General features: G+C 42.2%; 1 protein-coding gene across 1 annotated transcript in view; it reads left to right on the top strand.

Annotated features, from left to right (window-relative positions):
- COL3A1 (collagen type III alpha 1 chain) overlaps nt 1-12,921 on the top strand; it is a 170,565-nt gene that overhangs the window by 149,341 nt on the left and 8,303 nt on the right. The window contains exons 46-50 of the mRNA XM_033947168.1: nt 1,104-1,157; nt 3,247-3,354; nt 5,341-5,632; nt 10,483-10,667; nt 12,057-12,299. Of these exons, the coding sequence (XP_033803059.1) occupies nt 1,104-1,157; nt 3,247-3,354; nt 5,341-5,632; nt 10,483-10,667; nt 12,057-12,299 (882 nt within the window). The remainder of the gene's footprint in view (nt 1-1,103; nt 1,158-3,246; nt 3,355-5,340; nt 5,633-10,482; nt 10,668-12,056; nt 12,300-12,921) is intronic.

Here is a 12,921-nt window from a genome sequence, read left to right as displayed (position 1 = left end):
ATACTCTGCTATTCCATATAGTGCAGGATTACTTAGCTTGTTTTTTCTTTTTTTCTCCTGGTAATTTATTCTTTCACATTTAATAAGACCAAAACTGGAAAACAAGACTAGACTTTTGTCCTTGTAACTTATTAAAAATATCTTATACCTGAGTTAAAATAGATTGCTATCCAATTACCTACCATGGTTCAGCTGACTGTGATTCAATAGTACCTACTGTGGTAATATTGGACCATGTTCCTGGAAGCATTTTTGAGAACACAGAGGGACTCCATTATTTTAATTCTAGGGCATCACCATCTGATAAAACTAGTCCATGCTTTTGTAGCCCAAGTGCTACTCAGAATTGTAAAACAGGCAGCCTGACATAGCACCAACATTAATTGTAAATCCATTGTGACCAGAAATCTGTTTAGCCAAAAAAAAAAAAAAACAACCTCAACAAAAAAACTCCTAATACTAAGGATGTGAGAAGAAGTAAGATAAGAACATAAGAAGTTGCCTCCGCTGAGGCAGACCACAGGTCCATCTTGCCCAGCGGTCCGCTCCCGCAGCAGCCCATCAGGCCTACTTGCCTGAACAGTGGTCCTTGACTAATTTTATAACTTACCTCTAATCCTCTAATCCTATCCCTATAACCTATAACCTGTTTATCAAGAGGCGAAGGGAGAGGAAATAAAAGGGGTAGCAGGATCAGAGTTAGAAAAGGATCTCTTCCTTCCCTAATACCACCCTTTCCAAAAGCCACCTAAACTTGAATTACCTTTCCCTTCCCTCCTCCACTCCCAGATCTTGTTTTCCTTGATCTCATCAATTCTCTCATTACCTTTTTTCATCCTAGCATATGGAAACTGTACATAAAAGTTCTCATGTTTCCCCACTGGACCATAGTTTTGAAAGGGAATTCTGTAAGGAGTTCATCTTTGAAAATCAGTTTGTAGGCTCCCCACAGACACTGCCTTATTACTGTCCCTATTGTTAATATTTCTCGGTGTTTATAGTTGTTGATCAGTAATAAAGTTGTCTCCTCTAATATATTGAGTTACAACATGTTTGAACCATCGGATGTTTAGCATAACAATACAACAAATTTTTCCTCACAGGGTTCATCAGGTCCACAAGGAGCACTTGGAAATCCAGGGCCCGCTGGTCCCAGAGTAAGTAGTACTCTAAATATTTGCTTATACATTTACAAAAAAGTTGTAATTCTGAGCTATCAATGTCTAAATATAGAATTTAATAATATTGTATTTATCTGTTAAATACAATTTTATAAATTTGCTTTTCCAAATTAACATCAAAACAAAGTACAATAATTCAGTGAATCATAATGCAACAAATCAGTTCCTCCAAATAAGCATCCTTCATCACATAATGGCCCTGATTCTACATATCATGCTTAAAAAAATCTATGCCAACTAGTGCGGCACTAAGGGCTCCTTTTACTAAGGTGCGCTAGTGTTTTTAGTGCACGCTAACCCCTCGCTATGCACCAAAAACTAATGTCAGCTCAATGGTGGCATTAGCATCTAGGGCGTGCGACATTGCAGCGTGCGCTAAGCTCACATTAAAACCGCTAGCGCAGCTTAGTAAAAGGAGCCCTAAGTGTGATTCTAGAAAAGTTATGTGCAACTTGTAAAATCACACTTAGCTCCGGTTATGCATCATAACTTTTAGGCAAACTCGTGTAGGCCTAATTTGTGCACACAGCACATAATTTGTGCATAACTGTAAAGAACGCCTCCTAACCACACCCTGTTTCCAAATTTACGCACTCAATCTGACATTATATTTTGGGCGGTGTGGGGAAGGGGTAAAATGCAGACCTCACGGACCTCGCGGATCTAAACCCGCACGTCCTTCAAAATCTGAGGTCCATGCCGCTTGTAGTTAGTTTCTGGCTCTGACAGACCTCGGTGACAATTTAGCGCTGACAGATCCGTCTCAGCATAGGGAGGGAAAAGTATTAGGATCCGTCAGTGCTACAATGTCATCGAGGTCTGTTAGAGCCGATTTACTGGGGCTGCAGGAAACCAGTTTAAAGGATTTGTTTTACAGCCGCTCCAGCACTAGTCTCTGGCTCTGACAGACCTCGGTGACATTTTAGCACTGACGGATCTTAATACTTTTCCCTCCCTATGCTGAGACGGATCCGTCAGCGCTAAATTGTCACCGAGGTCTGTCAGACCCAGAAACTAACTACAAGCGGCACGGACCTCAGATTTTTAAGGAAGTGTGGGTTTAGATCCGCGAGGTCCGTCAGGTCTGTGAGATCCGCGTTTTACCCCTTCCCAGAGGTGTGCCTACCAAGTTGTGCACTGGAAGTTTTAAGTAACTCCAATTAGTTTCAATTATGAGGTGTTAATCGCCAATTATTGATGACAATTAGGCCTATTAATTAAGTTGCGAGTGTACATCAGCTGTGCATGCTGATGTATGTGCACAATTTTAGGCGTCATGTACAGAATTTGCAGGAATTTGAATACAACCATGAGGGGAATAAAAATTTATTTTCAGTAACTTTAAAGTTCAGGTGGAAAATGATGGCCGAAAGATCCAGACTGTCTTCTTTTTTTTCCTGAACACCAATTTGTTTGTTCTGTCTCAGTTCAAAAGGAAATTAATTTCAGATTCACAGTGTGAAGCAACTAAAAGCTGTAGTTTGGTTAATGGACAACCTCACAGAAGAGACCAATAGGATGGTCAACAAATCTTGTTGAGATGACCTTGGAGCAGGGGTCTCCAAAGTTCCTCCTTGAGGGCCGCAATCCAGTCAGGTTTTCAGGATTTCTCCAATTAATATGCATGAGATCTATGTGCATGCATTGCTTTCAATGCATATTCATTGGGGAAATCCTGAAAACCCGACTGGATTTGGCCCTCAAGGTTGACTAGGTTGCAGATCATAAACCTCAGAGGTACATGCAGGGAATTTTGCTAAACATTTCCTTCCTGTAAAAGGCAAAGTCTTTTGGAAGGGATCAGTGGCGCAGTGAAGGTGAGAGGCACCTGGGGTGGTGGTACCCCTCTCCTGCCCTCTTCTCCACCATCCCCCCCCCGGCTCCTTCCCGAATCCCTCCCCTGCCGCATGCACACATGTGCATGCCCCCCTTCCCTTCTCTGTACCTTTTGTCCACAGCAAATATTTATTAAACAAAAAGATCAATAAGGTAAATCATTAGGAGCCCTAACATGTTGAACATATTAGATGTAAAGGAGATTGTTTATTTGTTGTGATTACTGTAGGGTCCTCCTGGATCAGCTGGCTCTCAGGGAAAAGATGGACAAAATGGTTATCCTGGCCCAATCGGTCCACCAGGTCCTCGTGGTAACAGAGGTGAAACAGGTTCTGAGGTAAGCAAACAATAAAATCATCTAGAAACATAGAAACATGATGGCAGATAAAAGCCAAATGTCCCATCCAGTGTGCCCGTCCACTGCATCCACTATCTCCTCCGCTCTCTAAGAGATCCCACTTGTCTGTCCCACATTTTATTGAATTCAGACACAGTCATTGTCTCCACCACCGCTACCGGGATACTATTCTATGCATCGATCACCCTTTCTGTGTTTTCTTAGATTATTCCTGAGCCTCTTGACTTCATTCTATGCCCTCTCCTTCCAGAGTTTTCCTTCATTTAAAAAAGACTCATCTCCTGTACATTAATGCCATGGAGCTGTTTAAATGTCTCTAGCATATTCCCTCTATCCTGTCTTTTTCTAGAGTACATATATTAAGTCTGTCCCCATATACTTTATGACAAAGACCACTAACAAATTTAGTAGCAGCCCTCTGAACTGACTCCATCCTATTTATATCTTTTTGAAGGTTGTGTCTCCAAAATTGCAATCAGTATTCCAGATGGGACCTCACCAGAGACATATACAACAACATTATCACCTCCCTTTTCCTACTAACCATTCCTCTCCTTATGCACCCCAGCATCTTCCTGGCTTTGACTGTTGCTTTTCCTACCTGTTTTGCCACCCTGAGATCATCAGACACAATCTCCCCCAAGTCCAGCCCTTCCTTTGTACACAGAAGTACTTTGCCTCCTATACTATACCATTCTAGATTTTTGCAGCCCAAATGCATAACCCTGCATTTTTTAGCATGACATCTTAGTTGCCAATTACCAGACTATTCTTCAAGCTTTGCCAGATCCTGCCTCATGTTATCCACACCCTCCAGGATTTATACCCTATTACAGGGTATCATCCGCAAAAATATAAACTAAGCCAGACAGTCTTTCCGCAATAACTTAGAAACATAGTGGCAGATAAAGACCAAATGGCCCATCCAGTTTGATCATCCATAGTAATCAGTAACAAAGATGTTAAAAAGAGCCAGCCCAAAGAGAGATACCTGTGGCACTCCACTAACATCTTTATCCTCCAAGCAAATTTCATTTTTCACTACCCTTTTTTCTCCTTCCACTTAACCCATTTTTAATCTAGTTTGTCACTTTAGGGCCCTTACCAAATGAACTCGGTTTATTTATCAATCACCTATGCAGCACCATGTCAAAGGCTACACTACCTCTAGTGCCCCTCTCATATCCAATTGCTTGATCACTCAGTCAAAGAAATCAATCAGATTTGTTTGTCAAGACCGGCCTCTCATAAAACCATGCTCTTCGGGTCCTGCAGTCCATTCAGTTCTAGAAATCTCACTGCTTAAGAAATGTTTCCACTAGTTTACTCACTACCAAGGTTAGACTAACTGTAATTCCCAACCTCCTCCTTACTTCCACTCTTGGACCACATTAGCCCTGCTCCAGTCCTCCAGGACCAGACCAGACTCTATGGAAGCAATGAAAAGATGAGACAACTGAGCCCCCAGAACCTCTCTGAGTTCTTTGAATACCCTTGGATGTATCCCATCATGTCCCTTTTTTTTAATTTAGCTAGCTCCTCACAAACACTGTGTTCTAAGAATCTCTCCCACTATACCACACATCCATTCTCATTTGCATTCATTTTTTTGTGGTCCTACCCCTGAGCTTTCATCCATGAACACAGAACAGAAATGACTGTTAAGAAAATCCAAAAGGGTTTATCCACAATTCCTTTAAAGTTTTGTGAAAGTGTTATTCCATAATATTCATATCAGACCTCACATAAAAGTTCAAGTTCTGGGATGGTTAGCAATTTAGTCTCCTTTAAATGTTAAATAATAGTTTAGCAAAACTGTCCTAAAGTTTTTCAAGAAACTGAAAAGTAAAATATAATGTACACCTGGCTATATTTAGTTGTACCATATATTCCTAAGCTTAATATATGCTGTTTAGGTTTGTTTGTGGACATATATTGATAATTAATGTGTTTCTTATTTCCTAGGGAGCAGTTGGTCCTCCAGGGCATCCTGGCCTTCCTGGCCCTCCTGGTCCTTGCTGTGAAGGTGGTGGAGCTGCCATGGCAGGGGGCTTTGGGGGTGAGAAGGGACCATCTGGACAATCACCATATTATAGAGACCAACCATCTGAAGAAAGAATCAACACTGCTGAGATTATATCTTCATTAAAATCAATTACAAGTCAAATAGAAAACATCATTAGTCCTGATGGTTCACGAAAGAACCCAGCTCGTAATTGTCGTGACTTGAAATTCTGCCATACGGAGTTAAAGAGTGGTACAGTATAATATCTTTTATACATTATTTTCATCTAGGCTTTGTTATAATCTTATATTTGAAGTTATATTATTATATTGTAGAACATGCTTTGTGCATTAAAAATGGAAGACCACTGATTATGTGAAAGTAATACCATAATAAACCTGTTCCATTATTGTGGCCTAATTATAAACATACTGTAAGGAAATTGTCTCCACGGTAGCGGCATGGGAAGATGAAGGGCTGAACAAAGGACTTCCAACAAGACTTCCAAGGATTTGCAGTTACTATATGGCCTAAACTACAAGGAAGTTGCAAAGACCCCATTTCAATTGATGAGGGCATTCCCTTCATCTTCCCATGGAGACAATTTCTTTACCACATCTTAGTTGTCACACAGATAGGAGTAAGTTATAGTATCATGCTAACTTATTATGCAGTTATTACCACCACACTAACTCCCAGATTCTATATATATGGTGCCCAAATTTGGGTAAACGGTCAAAGCTAAAGTCCTAAAGTCCTTATTATAGAAAATCCAATTCAAAAAAGTAGGGTTGTACATACTCACTCTTGAGAATTTATACAATAAATTTATTCCCTGGCTACTCTCCTGGCTCTCGTTGGAAGTCCTTTGTTCAGCCCTACTTTTTTCATTGGATTGGCCCAAATTTGGAAGCTAAAATTTTCAGGTGGACTGAAGATACACATGCAAATTAATCAGTTAATAAGTAATTAACTAATATTAAATTCATGCTAACAATCAAATATTGCAGTTAATTGGCACAATTAGATTGTAGGTCTACATCTTCCTGCACACTATTCTATAACCTCGTGTACCTAATACCCCTAGCACCCAACTCAAAAGGAGACATGGTAGGGGCATTCCAAAAACTTGAGGATGGAGTTATAGAATACTGCCATTCCTGTGCCCAAATGCCAAGGATTGCATGTCTAATCAGAACATCTGATGGAAGGTCCCAAAAAGTTTTCAAAATAAATTCTATTGTTTCATTTTCTCATTTTCTCATGGACCTCAGTGGTACCGTCTGCATGCCACTAGACTTTTAGAACATGCAGAGCACTGGCACCCCTAATCGTCATCGGTCCCTTGTAATTCAATTTATTCATTAATAATTTATAAATAGTTTAAGTTTTAAATATATCAGTACTTATCTTATGCTACGCGGGTGGGGGTAAGCACTCCGACGTAGGCTATGTTTCGCCCCGTAGGGCTGTGGAATCCCCCTTAAATCAAACTGCTCATGCTCCCCGCATTAGAAATTCAAGACAGGATTGGATGTCAGCAATTACCCCAGGTTTCATCTGGCATAAATCCCAGCAACTAAATTTGAGCAAAGGTGTGGCCTCTAAAGGTCAGAATCTATAAATGGCATCTACGTTAGGCATCACTACATTCCCTGATCAAGGACACCACCCAAATTATGTTAATTAGCTTAAATTGTATGGTAATTGACCTCACAATTGAAGTTAATTGATACATTAAAAAAAATTAAAAACAATTCAGAGTTATATGCAGAACTCAGAGTGGCACCTAGCAACGCCTAAGTAGAGGCACCCTCCAATGCCTAACGATGTCTACCTTAAAAGTAGGTAAGGTTAAGGGTGGAGAATAGGCATGGTAAACTTAAGCATAACTAGTGCCCTGATTCTATAAAGGGCACCTACATCTCGGCTAACACTGAGCGGGTTCATAGGCATCCTAACTAAGTGGTTAATGATCCATTTAAGGGTCTTAATGAGCAATAATTGGCACATGGATGTCCAAAGAATGTGGTTGTCACTTTGTAGGCATCTCCACAATTTCATGGACGCCCATTAGGAAAACTCACGCCTAAGGGAATAGGTGTGGGCATGGAACAGGCGTGGTTTTAATATGGGTGTCCTTTGATTCATTTGTATAACGCTGAGCGACCTAGGGCATCCCTCTCATGCCTACATTGTAGGCGAATGAAAACCAGGTCTACTTTTAAGCTTAGTTTGGGCTTCAGATAGAACTGAGTTCTATGGACGGAACTTAGGCACAGTTTGGATGTTCTTAATGCAATCTGCTAAATAGCTCTCTGGGTTTTTATTTTTGTTTTATTAAGCAAAAAATACATATTAAATACTCTAAGTTACATGTACATCTCTGGATCATAAGTACACATTTACACTAGCTTTTTGACTGGCACAAGTGCTTCGTTTTGACGCAATGGTGGCTGAATGTTACTAAGAGGGAGTGGGAACCTTGATAAAGCCCATTGATTCACATGGGCGAAACATGTCGGTGTAAAGAAAAAATACCCCCTGCACAGCGTCTTACTAAAAGCTAAGTACTTTTGGTATTTATAATTAGCTATTTGAAAATATAAAATTGAAAATACGGGCTGGTTCCAATGACGAGTGGGAGCGTAAAGCCAAGCACAATGAGATTTTTCGAGTGTGTGGTGGCCCGCTGAGGACCAGTGAACATTAAGTCTTAACTTTAGCTGAATGAAGTCTAGCAAAGCTGCGAGATAATTTCCCTCAGCTGAGTTTGGAGTTATACAGAGTCTTCATTCTAATACATTTTATCAGATTAGTGCTGGTGTCTACATTTTAAGCACATAAGTATGCATATACCCAGTTATGCTAGAATTCTATAAAGGAGAGTAGCTGCCAACTTTCCTATATCACATAGGTACTCTTCAAGTGCCTAAAAATTGGTAGGTAGAGGGTAGGTCTATAACAGAGCACCTAAGTATTGCATTAATTAACCACAACCTTGACAGCCAACCTACATCAATGATTAGCATATGTTAACTGCTACAATAACAGCTCGCAGAGCTTAGTAAATAGGCCAACTTGAGAGTAAAGTGATTCTTTCCATGGCACAAAAATAAAATGATTGAGATTAGTGAAAAATTTGGGAGCGGAGAAAGAGCTGTGTCTTTCATTGATGTTGACAATTATGAAAAGTCAATATTAATAGCAAAAAAAAAAAAAAATCCCCCAGCTACATTTGAAATTTGTGAGGTCATGGGAAAGGTGTTGGTAGCAAGATGTAAAAGGCCATGAAGCCTGCTGAAAATTTAAAATTTGAAGCAGGAATTTATACATGTTGGGGACAATTATCAAGATGGTTTGATTATTGCCTCTAATCCTATAGAGTAATACGAAACAGCCTGCATCCTTTTAGCAGAACACAAACGGTGGAAGGGTTAGACTAAGGCGGGGGTCGGCAACCTGCGGCTCCAGAGCCGCATGCGGCTCTTTTCCACCTTTGCTGCGGCTCCGGTAGTGTGTCACGCAGGCATGCACCTTACAAGTCCAGCGTCGCGGCGGGAAATAGCCATGCTGAGCAGTGAGCTCAGCACATACACAGATGAAAGCTTTGCTTGCTGATTGGTCCGGCGGCGCCGTGCCGCCGGACCAATCAGCAAGCAAGGCTTTCATCTGTGTAGTGCTGAGCTCACTGCTCAGCATGGCTATTTCCCGCCGCGACGCTGGACTTGTAAGGTGCCTGAAAAAGAAATCATCCTGGCCGGGGTCGGTGTCATGCTCCGGAGATCTACAGCCTTCCTATCTCCCTCTCCCTTCTACCTGCTTCCGGCCACATCCCCTGCTCCGCGGCTCTCTTCGGCAACTCAGCAGCAGCTTCTGACGTCGGGGCCTACCCTCTGCGAGTCCCGCTTGTTTCAACTTCCTTTTTCCACAAAGGCGGGACTCGTAGAGGGAAGGCCTCGATGTCGGCAGCTTGTCTTGATCACTGCTGCTGACGAGTTGCTGAAGAGAGCCGCGGAGCAGGGGGGTGTTGCCAGGTGCAGGTAGAAGGGAGAGGGCCAGATGCAGGACTCGTGGGTGAGGGAGGAGAAGAGAGAGAGAAAGAGAGAGGGGAGGGAAACAAAAGGAAATCTTTCATACTGGGCTGGGCCGGAGTGGAGGGAGGGTGGAAAGATTCTAGCTACAGGGTGCAGTAACAAAGGAAAAGGGGGGAAAGCTGAAAATGGAGATAGTGACACAAAGAAGAGAAAGGGTAAGCAGGACCTACTGAATAAGGATAGAGATACAGAGGGGACATGAAGAGAAGGTGAAATAGAGACATAGAAGTAATGCTGAAAAAGTGGGGGGGGGGATAAAGACATTGAAAGGGCAAATGGTGAACATGGGGTAAAGACAAGGATAGAGACAAATGAAGATTCTGAAAAAGTGGTGAGATAGGGATATAGGTGAGATGGACACAAAGAAGGGTGATGCTGGAAAATAGGTGGAATGGTAATTCTGACAGACACAGAAGGGAAATGCTGGATCAAGGAGAGATGGGGCTCAGGCTGGATGGAATGAGGAGAAATGCCTTGTTGGCCCGGAACTTCCTCTCCTACGTCAGAATTGACGTCAGGGAGCGGAATGCTGGTCAGCGCAACACTTCTGCAGGGAAAGCTTGGGACGGCGGTGGCTTGGGGGCTGTTCCCCGATTGCGGTGGCAGCAAACCGAGTGGCTTGGGGGAGGGCACGGAGACAGAAAGAAGGGGGAACAGGGAGACAGAAAGAAAAAGTTGGGGGAGAGAATGGGGTCTGGAGGAGAGGAAACATACAGGAGGCTGAAAGAAAGGAAGAAAGATTGGATGCACAGTCAGAAGAAGAAAGTGCAACCAGAGACTCATGAAATCACCAAATAGCAAAGGTAGGAAAAATGATTTTATTTTCAATTTAGTGATCCTGTATATAGCATTAAGATAAGAAACAATATATGCAGTGTTAGATTTGTTTTATAATGGTTTTGCGGCTCCAAGTTTTTTTTTCTTTTCGAAAACGGGTCCAAGTGGCTCTTTATGTCTTAAAGGTTGCAGACCCCTGGACTAAGGGAATATGCTGTTTTTCTGCAGGTTATTACTGGATTGATCCTAATCAAGGCTGCAAGATGGATGCCATAAAAGTATTCTGTGACATGGAAACTGGGGAGACCTGTGTAAATGCCAATCCTGGCAGTGTTCCAAAGAAGAACTGGTGGACCAGCAGTGGAAAACAGAAACACATTTGGTTTGGAGAGTCTATGAACGGTGGCTTCCAGGTATTAGTTCAACTAGGTTAATTATACACTGTTAATTTCTCATTCTTTTGTTTCCTGAAGTAGTAGCTTCACTTTCCAGACTAATTTACACAATAGGTGATGGCAAAATAGACTACAGCTTTATTCACAGCAACTCAAACATCAATACAACATTACAGTATAGTTACCTTCCCAAATGGCTTGCAAACAAGACTGCCACCATTACAAATGCTGCTAAGCTGTCTCATACACTGGGCTGGCTTAACCTATTAACCAGGTGTGGTTTTGACTGAGGGCGCCAGTGCTAAAGAGTGCCAAACACCCAGGGCCATGATGTCACTGGCCCATAAATTAAGTTACCCTGCGGCTTGAACACTTCCCTCCTCCTCCTCCTCCTCCTCCTCCTCCTTCTTCAGATGTTGCTGACCTGTCCCAGGAGGGTGCGGCTTCATAGGCCAGCTGCTGCAAAGGGCTAGCGTCAGCATCAGAAGAGGGAAGTGGCAGCACTACCTGTTTCCTTCCTCTGGCATTACTGTTTGACCCTGATGCTGGCCTATGAAGCTTCACCCTGCCGGGACCAAGCAGTAACATCAAAGCAGGGAGGAGAGAATTGGTTGGGGGGTGGGGCATGGACCGAGGGGCGAGGCATGGACTGGGGCACTGTAATCTCTTGAGCCGGCCCTGCCTACGCATTTCAAACTCATCCCCTCCTTTTCTTACTTCTTTTTACCATTCAAAACTATCACTTAAAGGGTAGGCAGGTGAGCAGCAAGAAGCACTCTTTTAGCCACCTGCCGCATTTAACACCAACACCTGGCTCCACCTACTTTTCTGCCTAGACTCCATTCCTAAAGTACCCCTCCTTTATCTACATGCTACCCCTCCCCCCTCAAAACAAGCAAGCTTGGTCATGACTATCTTATGTGCCTTCTTCTCTACTGCCAACTCCCATCTCCATCCCTTATACCTTGACGTGCTACATGCCTGGAACAACCTGCCTGGCTCATTACATCAGGCTCTGTCTCGGTGGTATTCAAATCCAGGCTGAAAGCCCACTAATTTGAAGCTGCATTTAAATTCTAACCCTACCAATGTATCCGTCTGTCATCCCCTCTATATCCCCTACCACTCTTAAGTCCCTACACATGTACTAAGTTCAGACTATCCTTTTGTCCTATGTTATTCTGCATCATCAGCCCCCTCTAATTCACTACAAAAGCACTATGTTCTGACTCCCCTTTGTCTTGTGTGTCTGTCATAATTAGATTGTAAGCTCTTTTGAGCAGGGACCATCTCTTGCATGTCCAATGTACAGCGCTGCGTGCACGTGGTAGCACTATAGAAATAATAAATTGTTGTGCCTTTAACTAAACTGTAAATATGGTTATTTTGCTTTGTCTCCATCTACAGTTCAGTTATGGTGATTCAGAGCTTCCAGAAGATGTTTCAGAAGTTCAGATTGCATTCCTTAGAATCCTCTCCAGTCGGGCTTCTCAAAACATCACGTACCACTGCAAGAACAGCATCGCATACATGGATCAGGAGAATGGAAATGTGAAGAAAGCCGTGAAACTCATGAGTTCAATTGACAGTGAATTTAAAGCGGAAGGCAACAGCAAATTCACATATTCTGTCTTGGAAGATGGCTGCACGGTAAGAAAAAGAACTAGTATAGGACTATACCAGAAAATATGACCCCTAACAATTACTGCTTGCAACAGAGTTATTAATGTGCTATCACATTAGCAAGTACTAATGCTATCAATGCATATTATTAGTAACCAGATCCACTATATAAAATGGGAAAATAAACCATATTAATGCCATTGTGCATTATCCCCCAGATTCTATAAATGGTGCTTAAAATTGGACACCCAGTTATAGAATAGGGTGAATTATGCACATAATTGACACGTATTTGGAGATAAGAATTAATAATTGCATTAACAAGCACTAATTGGCAGTTGTGCCTAACTTCTCTCATACACAACTGCAAAGATGATATTAACCTGAGCGGCATATTGGCATTTCAAAGACTTTCCACACACTTTATAGAATAGTTGCATTTATGTGCCTAGCTGCTTCCCTGAAGTCCCATCTGAGGACTTATGCTAGTATTCTATAACAGATATGGAGGCTCATTTTCAAAACACTTAGGGCCGGATTCTCAAAACGTACCATGCCTTTAACAATGGTCGCTTTAGTGTGCCAGTACTTTACTGGGCAATTATCACAACGGCTCAATGTGGTCTTTGCCTAGGGTTACCATATGGCT

This window comes from Geotrypetes seraphini, chromosome 5 (genome assembly GCF_902459505.1).
Source record: "Geotrypetes seraphini chromosome 5, aGeoSer1.1, whole genome shotgun sequence".
In the NCBI taxonomy this organism is placed as follows: domain Eukaryota; kingdom Metazoa; phylum Chordata; class Amphibia; order Gymnophiona; family Dermophiidae; genus Geotrypetes; species Geotrypetes seraphini.
The sequence above is the reverse complement of the archived record's forward strand: the minus strand, read 5'-3'. Positions and strand labels throughout refer to the sequence as shown.